This window comes from Lynx rufus, unplaced genomic scaffold, assembly GCF_022079265.1.
Source record: "Lynx rufus isolate CCGP_SWC_20201006 ecotype Redwood Valley unplaced genomic scaffold, mLynRuf1.p SCAF_2, whole genome shotgun sequence".
Taxonomy (NCBI): Eukaryota; Metazoa; Chordata; class Mammalia; order Carnivora; family Felidae; genus Lynx; species Lynx rufus.
In genome coordinates, this window is record NW_025814834.1 from 210,972,040 (window position 1) to 210,989,010 (window position 16,971).

The 16,971-nt window shown below is 38.5% G+C and overlaps 1 protein-coding gene across 2 annotated transcripts in view; it reads right to left on the bottom strand.

Annotated features, from left to right (window-relative positions):
- SPEN (spen family transcriptional repressor) overlaps positions 1–16,971 on the bottom strand; it is a 91,163-nt gene that overhangs the window by 20,629 nt on the left and 53,563 nt on the right. For both annotated transcript variants that reach the window (XM_047082829.1, XM_047082830.1), the window contains 3 exons: positions 7,634–7,794; positions 6,785–6,985; positions 2,784–2,935 (listed from right to left, as the gene is read on the bottom strand). In XM_047082829.1, the coding sequence (XP_046938785.1) occupies positions 2,784–2,935; positions 6,785–6,985; positions 7,634–7,794 (514 nt within the window). The remainder of the gene's footprint in view (positions 1–2,783; positions 2,936–6,784; positions 6,986–7,633; positions 7,795–16,971) is intronic.

The window sequence follows — 16,971 nt, forward strand, 5'->3', positions numbered from 1 at the left end:
CCCTTGAACAACAGGGGGCTGGGGGCAAGGGAGTTAGTTAGGGCACCCACCTCCAAGGCAGTTGAAAATCCACATATAACTTTTGACTCCCACCAAACTTAACCACTCATACCCTACTGCTGACCAGAAGCCTTGCTGATAACATGGTTAATTAACACATATTCTGTAAAAGTTATTATACTATATCCTTAAAGTAAGCTGGAAGAAAGAGAATGTTATTAAGAAAATCATAAGAAGAAAAGTCCACATATAAGCAGATCCATGCAGTTAAAACCCATGCTGTTCAAGGGTAAACTGTAATTCGCTTCTGCAATAATCTAAAAACCTTTATTAGTGGCTGGCTGGCCATTTAAAATACAGTATCTGAGAAGAATAAGAATGAGAAAGAAATCAAGTTTTCAAAAAAGTGATCCTAAATTTTTAAAATATGCAATCCTAAATTAGAAGACTCATTCAATGTATCAGTGTATCTAACTGAACCAAGCCTGGTGACTGATATATATAGTAATAATCTCTCATATCCAGAATGAATAAATATATAAATACCTGAACTACCTTGTGAAGATGTATCAGAACACCATCCCTTGATTAAAGAAACAGTCTATAAAAGGCAAAGCCCCATCTCTTTTTTTTTTTTTTAAGTTTATTTATTAAGTAATCTCCACACCCAACGTGGGTCTCGAACTCAGGACCCTGAGGTCAAAAGTCATGTGCTCTTTCAACTGAGCCAGCCAGGCGCCCTTAACTCCAATTCTTTAGAAAGACTGAAACCTGTACTCATGCATGACACTCTGGTCCTGCCTACTTCACTACTTAGACAAAGTGGTATAAAACAGCTGGCTTACACATGAAAATGGTCCAGAGAAACCAGATACGTGGATTGCAAAACTTACACTTGAACAATAATGACCCATATGGTGATTATCTGAAGTATTCTGTAAATCACAATATTTAAGCCTTTTTAAGGGTCATAAGCCAATAATCAAAAGCTGAAACAGAGCAAAATGAATAATGCATTTGAAGAGCAGTTTGAGGAATCCTTAAAAAAAGCAGTAGTTTATACTTAAAATAGTTCTTTTTTTTTTCTTTTAAATAGGCTTCACCCCCAGCGAGAAGCCCAATGCAGGGCTTGAGCTCACAACCCTGAGATCAAGACCTGAGCTGAGATTCAGTGTCGGACGCTCAATGGCATAAGCCACCCAGGCACCCCTATACTCAAAACAGTTCTAAGTAATGGTAAATAGGAACTGACTTTCACCAAAATGTAGAACGCAACAATCCAGAATAACTCCATGTAAGAGAAATGGTCTCCAAAGAATATTGGTGGGTAGGCTCACTACAAGGGTTCTTCTAGCTACAGCATAATCTATCAATAAGCAGCAGACCATTTCCCCTAAGTTTGTGTGTCATTAAAATAGTTACCCTCGTGAGCAATTGCAAACATGGAATAATGGTTTTCAAACAGAATAGGACATGGCCACTTATTAAGCATGGATCTTAAACACTATAATCACTCCATTTGTAGCAACCCTGCTGATGAAAATGTATCTATGTACACAAATACAATTTCTTACACTCCTCCAAAATTCAAAGTAGCAGCCACATTCAAATAAAAGTATATCTGAAAGTTTTATCAACTCATAGACTCATAAATGCTAAGCAGCAAAATAAATAAAACTTTTCTATCACAGAAAAGGCTGGAGCCCAGGTAGGTAAGTGAACTCATCTAAGTAGGCAGTACGGCTGGAATTAGAGTGTGTGATAAAAGAACTTAAAATCATTGAAATTCAAGAAAGGAAAATGAATGTTTTGCTGTTTCTCTAAATATATAGCTTGTTTTTTCTTACTTTGTACCAACCATTTCTATCTCTTGCTCCTAGTCCCTTTGAGGTTTAGGTCAACTACAAGCACAAATATTTTATTCACTAGATTGTATCATTTAAAAAAAGTAAGAATTTTTACTCCCAACATTAGTGTATAAATAAGGATGGATAGATGGACAGACACATACACACACACACACACACACCTGAAAGATTAACAGTAACTGTTCTTACCCAGCACGTTTTTTTACTCTCTAAAGTCCAAATATACACAATTTTCTTGCTGTTACTAATACAAAGTCTAGGAAAGACAGAAGTAATTTCCCTATTTTTTTCAAACACAAAACAAAATAGTATATATATATCCCAAGGGTACAAAGCTGTAACCAAACTATTTTCACTATAAAGTGACTCAAGTTTTGAGTCACGAGGAACAGAAAAACCCTTCGAATTCCTAAATTTAATAATGACTTGCAAAATATAAAAAGTGATTCTAATTAAAATTTCAAAACAGAACTGAGGTTCCAGCATGACATCCACATTCCAGTAAATCCCCAAGGTACTTCTGACGTGAATTGTGATAACACAATACTCCTATACTAAGTTGCTGCTTCTTTCTTACAGACTTCTCTTCTTTTATTTTCCTTCCCACCCACAGGACTAGATATGGCTTTAAACAGTACTCGATGGACAAAGAAAATAAGAAAAATGGATAGAAAAATACATATATATAAATAAAACAAAGACAAATACCTATTATATAGTTTTATATACACACATAAAACAGTCCCCCAAGGAGTTTTGCCAGACCATCTTTTAGCAGGAGTTAACAACACAGGGCAAACGAGAAAAGTATTTGTTACACCATCTAAATATCATCTTTCCAAATATAATCTTGTACTATGCTTTATGTTTTACGACAAAGATCTAAAACTTTTTACTGTAAAAAAAACAACATACCACAATTTCTCCGAAGCGCTGGAAGATGTTGCGAAGGTCATGATAAGTAGTGGTTTTTTCAAGGTTGCCAATAAAGAGGGTTCTTGTTGCTTTGGGGTGAAATTCATCTATCCTTTCATCCAAAGGACGAAATTCATTTTCACTTTCCGTTTCTGTTAAGTGGGATGGGGGCAGAGTAAAAAGAGAAGAGGGTTGTTGTTTTTTTTTTTCTTTTTCTTTTTTAGGTAATCTCTATACCCAATGTAGGGTTCAAACTCACAACACCAAGATCAAAAGTCACATGCCCTACAGACTGAGCCAGCCAGGCACCCCAAAACAGAAGAATGTTTTAATGTATATTTAGATATCACAGGAAAATCTATACTTAAGAAGCTAAATCTCTGAAATACTGGGTGTGAATACTCATACAATCTGGAAAAGGTATATACAGCTTCAGAAATAGCTGCCTTTTGCTTAACTCCAAAGGCTAAAGAAACTTGTCAAAAAAACTTAGGGGTAAGTAACTCTTTCTTTGATCTTCAAAACAGAAAAGTGGACTGAATTTCAGTCTGCTAAGTTCATTTGTTTTAAAAATAATCACTAACACAGAAATAGATTTTAAACCCCAGCAAAAACAGCAATTACTTAAGCCTAATCTTAGGTTCCAAAAATTCTGCAGCAGGCTCTCAATGGGAAGTATAAAACTACAATCTGAAACACACGTGAAAGTCAACTGAAAACAGGCCAGCTTCATTACTTAATTTGCTTTTCAGCATTTTATAAAATATTTAGCATTTTGCATCTCTGTTAATTAACAGAGCCCAACCATCTAAATGTCGCGATTTTTAGATACAAGAAGAGTAATTGTATGCAAACTGACTGGAGCAGTACTTCTGAAACTGCTGCCACATGGGCCCCAATGACACACACAGGGAGACCACACGCCACTCCTAAGGTTTCTATTTCTTATGATTAAAGCCCTGGTTTAGTGTCTAATTCAAGCACAACCTTTCTCTAAAGCTCCATTTTAAACACGGTCCAGCGCAGAATATTCAATGTTTTGTTGATAATAACTATACACAGCCTATTATGTTCTCTTTTTTTAATGTAAAACAAAGCCACACAAAAAAATTAACAATTAACTGACTGAAACAAACTGTTTAGAGACAGGCACTAAATATTACTGATGTCACCAACAACACTGATACTGAAAAGATTCAACTTCTGAGCTGCTGAGTGAATTCAGACAGAACACACCTCACTCCCGATTCCAGTCTGACTGCTCTAATGGCAGCTCAGCTTAATCTTACTGGTGTCATCAAAGAATATGTACTTTCAGAGACTCAAGTGGACCCAGAAACTGCCAGGGTTCCTGTACCTGTCTCCATACTGTATTTTGATCATATCTCCCAGGGGAGATCTCATTTCAAGATCAACTAGGTCTTCTTGAAACTAATAGAGGGCACATATTTAGGAATATTGCATTTAAAAAGGGAGAAAAAATGAAAAAGAAAAGAAAAAATAATTCAGACACATCTTAAGGTTTATACTCCAAAAGGCAGAATCAGAAAGATAGAACATAATTTGCAACCATTAAAATCGTATGTACTGGCTTCATTTCCACCAAATAAATAGCTCAATAAAAATTTCAAAATCAGAAGGGGCGCCTGGGTGGCGCAGTCGGTTAAGCGTCCGACTTCAGCCAGGTCACGATCTCGCGGTCCGTGAGTTCGAGCCCCGCGTCGGGCTCTGGGCTGATGGCTCAGAGCCTGGAGCCTGTTTCTGATTCTGTGTCTCCCTCTCTCTCTGCCCCTCCCCCGTTCATGCTCTGTCTCTCTCTGTCCCAAAAATAAATAAACGTTGAAGAAAAAAAAAAATTAAAAAAAAAAATTTCAAAATCAGAAATTCAGTTTAACAAAGATTTTTAAAAAGTGTATTTTCCACATGTAATCTATTTAACCTTCATGACCAGTTCAGGTCTTAATGCCTGCATGTCAATGTAAAAAAACTCTTTTATCTTCGCAATTTCATGTTTAAGGGATTGTAATGATCTATCTGCATAGAACTAAGAAAGCACAATCTTAGAAGCCACCTGGGGTCTATATGCAAAGTTGGGCTTCTTGGATTTGGATCTTTCTAACAAGAGGTCCCTGACCTAAGGAAGCAATCAGCTCCATACATTTCAGTACAAAACATTTTATGACTTAACCATCCAACAACAATTCCAACCAAGTCTCCATACTCGCATTCAACTGCTTTCAAATATCCCATTCGACAAGTGTTTCATGCTGTCCCACCTGGAAAAAGTACGTTCAAGCTTTCCTACGCCTCAACCAACCAAACTTCTCAAAATCTTCACTAGCAGGTGTGGTTAAAGCCCAGGTGCTAACTGATTAGGTAAAATGCATTTTTTACAGTGAAAATGACAAGCCAGCCCCACGACTTGGGAGATCTGAGGGCCATCTATTGTTAAAGGCCCTGAATTAGATCCCCGCTACTCAATAATTATATGTGGCTCTAACAACTTCCTACAATATGTTATATGACATTCTAAATATTATTCCTTAGGTCAATTGTGACCTGTTCTGAATGTGTTAAAGAACTCCTGAGTTGTACTTAGCTCAGTATAACTTAAGAGAGTACATCTCAAACTTGGAAGAGGAGGGAACATGAGGGCATTACCTATAATCCCTTTGAATTCTTGTGTTTATCATAAAATTATGCACGTTTTACAATCTTCCCTCTAGCAACTCTGTGCCTATTTTTTTTTAATTCTTTTTTAAACATTTATTTATTATTGAGAGACAGACACAGAGTGTGAGCGGGGGAGGGGTAGAGAGAGGGGAAGACACAGAATCTGAAGTAGGCTCTGGGCTCCGAGCTGTCGGCACAGAGCCCGACACGGGGCTCGAACTCACGAACTGTGAGATCATGCCGAGCCTAACCAACTGATCAGTCGCCTAACCAACTGAGCCACCCAGGTGCCCCCGTGCCTGTTTTAATACATACAAATAACATTTACACAATCTTACCAGGGAAATTCTATTTTTTCCCTCTTAACTGTCAAAACAATGAATATTATAAGAAAATAGGCTATGTTTGCCCTAAAATTCCATTCAAAGTTTTAGGTGTGTGTTTTTGTTTTGTTTTAAAATAAAGCTCTACAGCCAATATGGGACTTGAACGCACAACCCTGAGATCAAGAGTCACATATTCTACCAACTGAGCCAGCACCCCTCAAAGTCTTAGTCTTAAAGTTGGTCTCAGCTACATAATGTGACTGCCTAATTTAAACATTTCTCCACAAATTTACTTACAAGCTGCCTTAAACTGGAAGGTTCCCAAACTTGAATATGTGAATTCTGAACCATTAGGCTGGGACAAGGTGAAAGGTCTGCACTATAGGTGGTTCTGAAACACGATAAACACTGACCCGAGCCATGCCTGAGAAGACTTCCTGCCTTACAACAGGTCTTACAGGTAGATTCAAACTAATAAAATGTCCCCTTGAAACTCTCAATGGGTCACACTCTTAAGATTTAGTCCTGCTTTTCTTTGTCACTAAGCTTTCAAGGTCATGGAAACTAGGACAACAGATCTAATTTGTGCTGGGCATAACAGAAATAAAAGCAGTCTAACTAGTCCCTCCGATCAATGTAGCAAGTCGTCTGTTTCTTAATTCAGGGTAACTCTGATGTCATTCTCCAAAGAACTATCTCCTTATCTCATTCAATTCAATCCTTTTGGGAAGACAGGACTCAACAAAGGGCCAAATTGTGCCTTTCAGCCTCTTAGAAGTCAGCATTTCTCCCTTAAAGAAACAGAACAATTTTCACCCTCCCTAACCAAAACAACATAATTTTATTAACTTGAAAAACAAATATAACCAGTCTTTAAAACAGAAGACACTGGAAGTATGTCAACAAATAAAGTTGGAATAGTGTCCCAATTCAGGGTAAGATGTGACCTTTTCATAAGGTGAAATATAAATCTTACTAAAAATTAGCCTCCTTGTCTCTTACCTGGCCCTATCCATGCTGTTACTTCAATCTGCATGCCAAAGAAAAGTTTTCCTTTTGATGCAGTCAATGCTTTTTCTTGGTCCTCTTGCTGCCGAAAGAATACCAAACCATACCTCTCTTCTGAAGTTCCATGGATCTGCACTGACGTCACCTTTCCAAATTTCTTAAATTCATGGAAAAGGCCATCTTTAAGGCTTGTATCTAAATCCCCACCCAAAAAAACAAGGTGCTTATTTTTCTAGTTCAGTTACAATTCAATTAAAACAAGCTACAAAATCTCTGGCTTGATTTTTGACCTAAGTTTTGTTAGCATATGAACCTTTTAAATAAAATAACTAAAATGGTATTCATAATTTTCCTCATTTAAAATGTTAATATTTTGAAATGGGTTTCCTATCATAGTTTTATATCCAAAATTATTTCAGATAACACAGGACTCCAGGCCAATATAATAAAATTAACTGAAAATAGCATTTCTATAATTCACATCAAATTTCCCCTAATATCAAAATACTTAATCCAGTAAGTATATTTACTAAAAACTAAACGTGTTTTCTTCATATAACACTCACCACACAATCTTTGTATATGTATATACAATGGGCACAATAACGTATATATGTACATATATATGTGATATAGTAAATACAAATAACATGCAAGCTTCATACACGTAACAACCTAGAAACCACATACAGTTATGATAATCCCTTGCTTTTCCTTACATGGCATTTAAATAGTAATGAACCACAAAAAAGCCTGCTGTCACTACAAGACAGAATTTAAGTTGCCCAGCCTCATATTCCCCAACAGTAGCAGAGAGGAAAGTACAGTAACCCAAAACTTTACCTGTAGAGCGTACTGGGAGATTCTGAACCTTGATTCCAAAACTTTTACGCGGCTCATCTTTCTCCAGGGATGAAAGCAACTGGGAAGTGGGTGCTGGGACTGCTGCAGATTGAACTGATCGGGCTGGAGAGTCATCACTTGAACTACTGCTGGAGTCAGTGCTGCAGAAGTGCAAAAAAAAGACAAACAGAAAATGAATACATATAAAACTTCTGAAAAATCAACAAGTGGCAATAATTACAAGCAACAATCTACATTTTAGGTCTGGGATTTCTGGACACCCTCCCCTCTCTCCACACCCTATTTCAACCCCCCCTTGGAAGGCAGAACAAACACTGGCCTGAGACTGTGGAAGCAAAAGTAACAATCTTCTACCACCACAGTCCCCCAAAAGACAAGTGTTGTATTCTGTGCAAAATGTGAACAACGTTTTCCAAATGAAGTTAAGCCTGCAAATGCAGTTCACTTAAAGGTGGTAATAAAAGAACAGTGAATTGGGATGCCTGGGTGACTCAGTCCACCTAGTGGTTGAGGGTCTGACTCTTGGACAGGGGCTCAGGTCATGATCCCAGGGTTGTGGGATGAAGCCCTGCGTTGGGCTCCATGTGGAGCCTGCTTGAGATTCTCTCCCTCGCCCTCTTTCCCTTTACCCCTCTCCCCCCGATAGTGCTCTCTCCAAAAGGGAGGAAGGGAGGAGGAAGAAAGAAAAAAATTCTTTTTTTTTTCTTTTTTAAAACCATGGTGAATATATGGGTTTTGGATTCAGAGACTGCAATTCAAATCCTGACTTAGATGTAGAGCACATATCCTTGGACAAGTAACTTCACCTCTTGCTAAGCCTTAGTTTCCACATCTGCAAAATGGAAATAATGGAAGCACCTATCTTGCAGGGTTATGAAGTAAAATAACCCACAGGTTTACTGAGTTTCTACTCTGACAGCAATCAACAAGCAAAGTGGCACTGCTGTTACCACCGTCGTCACTACTACCGCTGCTGCTACTGCCACCACCGCCATCTCAGGGACATCTTAGTTTTGAAGAAAACAAAAACATCCAAAATAATTTCCTAGGTTTTTAATTTTTAAATATTTGAGGGACTAATGAAATACTACGTAAATTACTTGAGTCTTGTTGGTTTAAGCTCTTTTCTCTGTAAGAAATGTGAGAAATGAGTCAATGAAACTGAATTTATTACTCTTCAGTTTGATACAATCCTCAAAGGGGGAGACAGTTGAAAGACAAGGAGAAAACATTACCACATTCAGATTAAGAGAGAGAGATACCGAAACAAATTTATGATGTCTGAGATCTGTATGAATAATAGGAAAGTCTCTTTTTAGCACCAGACGAGCAAAGACTGCCATGGTTTTGTTCTAACATCTCAAATATATTAATAAAAAAGCTATTTACAGGGTCTGCTATTTAAAGGTTTCTGAAATTTTGCTTCACACTCTTCCCCTCCCTACTGTGGAAGCCTTATCTTTTAAGCAAATAACTCTGGTGGGAGGGGGGTGGTTAATCCACCTCGAACACACTAGAGGGAAGACCTGATAGTTTTTGTCATTTGGGCTAAAACTGCAGCTCTCACAGCCAATACAATCTCTAAACCAGCCAGATAAGTAAATCCAACCAAGGAACTAAGGCAAATTTGCCTTTGCTTTTTTAAAAATTAAGAAATGCTGTAAGAAAACAGAGTACTATAACTAAGAACATACACAACATTTTTACTTAGCTCTCACGTGCTAAGGCAAAAATGAAAGCTTGATAAGGTTATCAGAGCACCCATAAGTTTGAAACAGAAATAAACCAAAGCCAGTAAGATCCAAAAGGACATATCTGAGTTACAAAATACGAACTACTAGGGATAGAAGTCTCAAGACAGAACCGCAGATTGTCACAGCCAGGCCTCCTATACATGACTAGGCTTCAGTTTTCCCTATAAAAATAATTTTTTTCCTAGATCATTCAGTAAAAGCAGGGCTACTAGCACCAAGTGATGTTCATTCAAATTAAGGGTTAATAAAAGTAATCTTCTATTTTTAGCACAGAAGGGAAAAAAATGCTTGTTTTATGTATTAAGTACTCCAAGTAATACAAGATTACTGACTAGGCCACCATTTGATTACAGTATAGAATATGTTATGACTTAACTTAATTCCAATGAATCACAAAAAAACCATTAAGGAAAATAATTACAATTCTACTGATATTATAAACACCAAAAATTCCTTAGCAACAGTGGGTAAACAAATATGGGTAAGAGAATTTCTGCCATTGAAACAATCAGGAGGCAACAAAAACCAAGTTCTAGATAAGTCTGTGTTATAAAAATGGAAAACAAGGTGACCAATGGGAACAATGACTTTAAAGTACAAAATAATGATAGAAATTAGATTTGTCATAAATGCCATCACAATTTTGGTGAATTCCCTGCTACCACACTAATTTTGAAACAAGATGTAGAATTTAACTGGCAGAATTATCTGCTGACCAATTTGAAGTGGTAACTACAAAAGGGAAAGGTTTTTAAAGCTTTACAAAACCTTACAAAATGATAAAATGATTCAACTTTTGAGTTCACATTTCAATATGCTAACCTAATCTGCAATGTGCATTTCCAGTGTGGTCTGTTAAATGTACGATGGATTTTAAGATCATGAATCAAAACGGGGGCACAAATTTAGACCCCCAAATATTTTTCAGTTCTACTAAATTGACAGAAGGCCCAAATGCCCAGAAGCCTGTGTCATTTTTTAAATTTTTTTTTAAATGTTTTATTTTATTTTTGAGAAAGAGAGAGAGACAGAGCACGAGAGGGGGCGAGACAGAGACAGAGAGGGAGACACAGAATCTGAAGCAGGCTCCAGGCTCCGAGCTGTCAGCACAGAGCCTGATGTGGGGCCCAACATGGGGACTGAACTCGGGAATGGTGAGATCATGACCTGAGCCAAAGTCGGATGCTCAACCAACTGAGCCACCCAGATGCCCCAAAGCTGTGTTGTTTTTAATTTTTAGAAAATTCTTATTTTCATAATTTTGCTAAAACTAAAGAATCACCAGGGCCCTGGGGGGCTCAGTCGGTTAAGCATCTGACTTCAGCTCAGGTAATGATCTCAGAGTTTGTGGGTTTGAGGCCCATGTTGGGCTCTGCACTGACAGCAAGGTGCCTGCTTCGGATTCTCTGTCTTCCTCTCTCTCGGCCTCTCCCCCACTCACACTCTCTCAAAAATAAATAAATAAATAAATAAACATTAAAAAAACAAAAAACAAAACTGAAGAATCACAACGTTCACCAAAGCTTTCTTGAAAGCCAAAAGTAGTTAGTCAGAATCTATTCCAATCTAAATTGTCTTAAAGTAGTAGTGATATTATCAGCTAAGTTTTAAGAAAGTGAATTTTAAATTCATAAAGCCACATCAATATTACATTTTCAACATCAATATTAAATTTTTTAATGTTTATTTATTTTTGACAGACTGTGAGCAAGGAAGGGGCAGAGAGAGGAGTGGGGGACACAGGGTCCAAAGCAGGCTCCACGCTGACAGTAGTGAGCCTGATGTGGAGCTCAAAGTCACAAATTGTGGATCATGAAGTCGGATGCTCAACAGCTGAGCCACCGAGGTGCCCTCAACATTAATATTACAATTCAACATCTAAATGGTAGAACTGGGGAAAAAAAATAACCCACAGTTTAAAAGAAATCTAGTTACACTGTTCTTAAACACCTAAGACAAGTAGGCTAAATTACTTCTTACATGTGCGCAGAATTTTTCACTAAGATTACTAAGAAAACTAAGAAGTAGATCTAAAAATTTCCACAATGAAGAAATACAACAAACAACTAGTTACTTGACAATTCTTTTTTTTTTTTTAATTTTTTTTTTTAACGTTTTTATTTTATTTTTGAGACAGAGAGAGACCGAGCATGAAGGAGGGAGGGGCAGAGAGAGAAGGAGACACAGAATCGGAAGCAGGCTCCAGGCTCTGAGCCATCAGCCCAGAGCCCGACACGGGGCTCGAACTCACGGACCGTGAGATCGTGACCTGAGCTGAAGTCGGACGCTTAACCGACTGCATCACCCAGGCGCCCCAACAATTCTTTTTTTTAATGGTAAGTATCTTTATAGGAACCATGTTTTACCAATAAAAGGGAAAATAAAATGCAAAAATTACAAAAGGCAATTTATCAGGAAACAGATAAAAAGAAATGAACATAAAGGTGTACTAAAGGGCACCTGAGCTCGCAATGCAGTTGTAGGAGCAATGATTAGGAGTACATGAAAGCAGGTGGCCTACCAACACAACTATATGGAAGATACTGGTTAGTGCCCAGGTAAGAACCTGTGACAGGGAGCCCTATCCTTTGCATGGAGGCCACCGCTTGAGGAGAAGCCCACCTCCCTGAGCCCTGCTGGAACCCTGCTGCCTCCCTCCAACTGCCTCATCCAGCTGGACCAGCTCTGCTCCAGTGCAGGTATCCACATCAGTGAACCATTCCCCTGTGTGGGGAGTGGCACCTACAGCTCTAGAATCCCCATCTCACAGGTCTCTCCTTGCTGTGTCTACAGGGCCTAGGCTTCCAGGGAAGGGACAAGGCCCTCTGGCTGAGGGCAGTAGCTCAGGAACCTCGATATAACATTAAGAGAACAGAATCTGGAATGCCAGGATTCATTAACCCCAAATTACAGTGTCCAATAATCAACTATCCCTATTCCTACAGCCATTTTATACACAGAAATACAGTGAACACTTGACTCTTAACACTGAAAATGTCAAGGCACTGGGTATACTATTTATAAAATGACTCAGGGCTAAATTTGCTCATACACAAGAGTAGCATCTAATGACAGACATCAACATCTGTATCCCTGTATTTGTAAACACTTGATTATTATAAATATTTACTTATGTTGGTTTTGTTTTTTTTAATTTGGGAGAGAGAGAGAGAGAGAGAGAGAATGCAAACAGGGAAGAAGGGCAGAGGGACAGAATCTCATGCAGGCTCCACGCTCGAGGTGGGGCTCAACCTCACGAGCTAAGCCGAAATCAAGGGTTGGACACTCAACCTACTAAGCCACCCAGGCACCCCTATGTTGGCTTTTTGAAAGCTCAAAGATTAAAAAACATTTAACCAAATTAAGTTAAGAAACAAAAATCTGGCATAAATGGAAAAAGGAGCAATTAAAGCAACTAGAAAACTCTGCAATTAAAACAGTTAAGAGGGTCTATTTGTTAAATGCAGATATAATCTCAAGTGCCAATTTTCCAACCACCTCTCTTCTATCAGAAAGCTAATAATTTTCTCTCTACATAATATACAAGCTTGAATCAATAAGGAAAAAGATGCAAAATGCAGCTTTTCCATCAGGCTTTGGCAATTCAAAACGTGCCCACTGTCCTCATGCTTCCATGAAATGAAGGGGAAAATCATATAATTTCTTACTTAAATGGGATGTGTTACCACACCAGGTAATAACCCCTCTGTATCCGATGTCTCATAGGTCCAAATGTTCAAGATAATCATGGTTTTTTAGTGCAGCAGTTCTTTCAATGGGGGTCCCAGTATCCTTTCAGGGGGTCTGTGAGGTCCTCCTTACTTCAATTACACATCTGTGTGAGGCCAGATCTTCATATACTTCACACACACACAAATTATAATAACAGTCTGAATACAGAGTAGTTATGAGAATCTATCTACTTAAACCAGACTTTAAAGAGATTAGCAAAGATAAATAAAAAAACACCAGTCATCTCACTATTTTTGGTTTTAAAAAATAGTTGTATCACACCAGCTGAAGCTCTAAAATTGGCTAGGGAAGTTCCTCCCCAGAAGCAGACATCATCTTGAGGTGAACAGCTCCCCTAGGATCAGGGATGAAGATCTTCATCTCCAACATGAAACCTTTATTCCTTTTGCCTTTTCTTGCTTTTTGCTTTTCTTTTGCTTTTGACCCTACTTGCCTTTTTTCTGTTAATGCACAGGAAGACAATGTTCCTTAACTCTGGCGATTGTCACTAAATCTATCACTAAGGCCACAAAACTGCACAATAAAAGTCCTTAGAATTTCTTCCTAAGGCGGTTTGAGATAACAGAAGTGCTTTAGATTACTTATGGGCTGAACAGTGTACCACAGCAAAGTACCACACAGGTACTTTTTGCTTGTACCTGGATCAACACCTCTGGTATCACAGCACATATCAGAAATTAACAAACAGGCCACCTAGCTAAAACAGGCTGATGCCCCTCCAGGTACATTCTTTAATTTATCTGACTTCAACTGGTTTGGCTCATAGGGTCCTAAGGAGCATATTTCAATCTTTGGCATTATACAACTGACAGTCATTATTGCTGTCTCCCTAATGGGCTATATATATTCTCTCAAGGGTCTTAAATTCATGTTTATAGCCATTAGCAGCACATCAGATGGTCTCACCAGGCTTGGAGAAACAGAAATGAGATGCAACACCAAAATGAACAGCAAAAACAATTCTTTCATGGACTTGACTTCACAACCTATGGGTTTTAGTGAGAGTGGCATTAATACTAAATTTTTAGTTCCACTCTCACTTATTAGAGGATGACCAAAAGTGGGGGTTGGGGAGGGGAGTTGTTAAATTAATTAAAGAAGGAGGCCATTAGACTGAGGTGGTTCTAATACCTTAAACAGGCTATGTAAGCAAACCAAAACCTAAGCCTGCACATGCCTCAAGGTTAAGAAATCAAATACAAAGACAGCCCATCACAAACAGACAAGGAAGCTTTTCCAAATAAGGCAAATGCAAAGATATAACTGATCAAATGATTTCCTTGCTTTGCTTCCACACCTTTTCTCTATTAAAAGCCTTACCCTACCTCCTGTTGGTGGAGCTATCCTAACCACTTCTGGTTTGGCACTGACCAATTTAAACTGATTTTTGCTCAAATTACTAAGAGAAAGAGAGAGTGAGAAAGTTATATCAAATGAAATAAAAAACAGAAGTTTCAAATTAAAAGTCTTAATTTCGAATATGGCAAATGTCAATAAATACTACAATAAACAAAAGATAATACTTTCAGAATATAGAAGGATCCTGAGCCCAGGAAGTAAAACAAAACAAAAACAAAAAACAAAAAAGCCACTAGTTTAATAGGCAGTCTGATGTGATCCCAATTCCATTTTCAACTCTACCACTTCTAATGTACCTGAGTTAACCTCAGTATTATAACTCTGCTTTTTATAAGAAAGGGGAAAGAAATACTCAACTGTGTGGTCTAGAGTAAGATACCTCTTTTTGTCTCTCTCAGCTTTAATTTAGCTAGTGAGTTACCAGATCTCATGGCCTTCAAAGGTCCTGCTAACTCTAGGGGTCTATGCTACACCACCTACCTCCAGCCACTCATCTCTGATAGCTCCCAAATACCTATAGCATAAAGTCCACAGTCTTCAACAAGGGAGAGAGGATCCTTTACAACTTGGACCCAAACTAATTTTCTGACTGATCCTTCTCACTCCCTTGTCTTGACCCTCTTACCCCACCCACTAATCATCTATCCATATAAGAGCAATGTATCAGGGGACACCTGGATGGCTCAGTCGGTAGAGCATGCAACTCTCTGGGGTTGTGAGTTTGAGCCTCAAGCTGGGTGTAGAGATTACTCAAAAACAAAATCTTAAAAAAAAAAAAAAAAAAAGAGCAATATATCAGTTTCTAGTCATGGGTATCTTTTTTTTTCTTATTAGACATTAACTCATTGGTTAGATTACTTCCTCTCTACTCCTTAATTTTCTTGTAATGTAAACGGTGATACTTGTGAAGGTTGTGGTAAGGGTTTAACAAGTTAATGATTATAAAAGGCATAAGCACTATGCCTAGCATACAGCAAGCACATAAGAGCTATTGCCCATACCATTCCTATTGAAGGCACTTTTATTTTTAAATTTTTTTTCTTTCTTTTTTTTTTTTGTTTTTTTGAGAGACAGAGAGTGTGAGCAGGGGAGAGGGGCAAAGGGAGAGAGAGAATCTTAAGAAGGCTCCGAGAGAATCTTAAGAAGGCTCCACGCTCAGCTTGAAGCCCAAGGCAGGGCTTGATCCCACGACCCTGCGATTGTGACCTGACCCAAAATCAACAGTGGGATGTTCAATCAACTGAGTCACTCAGGCGCCCCTTGAAGACACCTTCCTGTCCCTCCTTGCCTGCCCTGCCTTCAAGAATCAGCTCCAATGTTAACTGTCTTCTCTGTAGCTGTTCCTGACATCCCGCTCCACCCCACTACATTCACTGGTTTCTTACTTTTACTATAACGTCTACCTCAAACTTCACTCTATATTGTAGCTACTCATTTTTGAAAGACCAATAATGAATTCATCTTTGCAGACACAGAACCTAGTATGGTGCCCGATACGTAATGGATGTGCCTGTAAGAAATTACAGATTGGAATTGTGAAAATGAATGAAATTAATACCTAGGAAAGCACACCAAGCTCCATAAAATGAAGGTATTAACTAAACTCAGTATCAAAGAGTAAAATGAAATTTCTATTTTTTTAATTTGTAAAATTTTTTTACAGTTTGAGAGTGACTGAGCACAAGTGTGTGGGGGGGGAGGGGGGAATATGAACATGAATGAAAATGAATGAGAATGAATCCCAATCAGGCTGCACACTATCAGTGCAGAGCCCAACATGGGGCTCAAACTCACAAACCGTGAGATCATGACCTAAGCTGAGACCATGAGTCAGATGCCTAACCTAACTGAGCTACCCAGGTGCCCCAAAATGAAATTTCTGATAAGATATTACTTTGGAGCAAATTCTACAAGGTTATTTCTTTCTTCTTTAATGTTTCACTGTCAGCTCAGAGCCTGGAGCCTGCTTCGGATTCTCTGTCTCCTTCTGTCTCTGCCCCTCCCCAACTTGTGCTCGGTCTCTCAAAAATAAATAAATGTAAAAAAAATAAAATAAAAAAAAAGAATGGCTGTTCTAAGTTTCTAGAACTTTAATAATTTTTTTTAAATTTATGTATTTATTTTGAGAGAGCAAGAGTGGGGTAGGGGCAGAGAGAGAATCCCAAGCAGGCTCTGCACTGTTCAGCAGAGTGCACTGTCTGGACTGTTTATTTTTGAGAGAGATAGACAGTACAAGCAGGGGAGGGACAGACAGAGAGGAAGACACAGAATCTGAAGCGGGCTCCAGGCTCTGAGCTGATCAGCACAGAGCCCAACGCGGGGCTTGAGGTCACAAACCGTGAGATCATGACCTGAGCTGAAGTCAGATGCTTAACCGACTGAGCCACCCAGGCGCCCCAGGTTCCAGAACTTTAAACACTAATAACCTGACTGAAAAATCACAGAGATCTA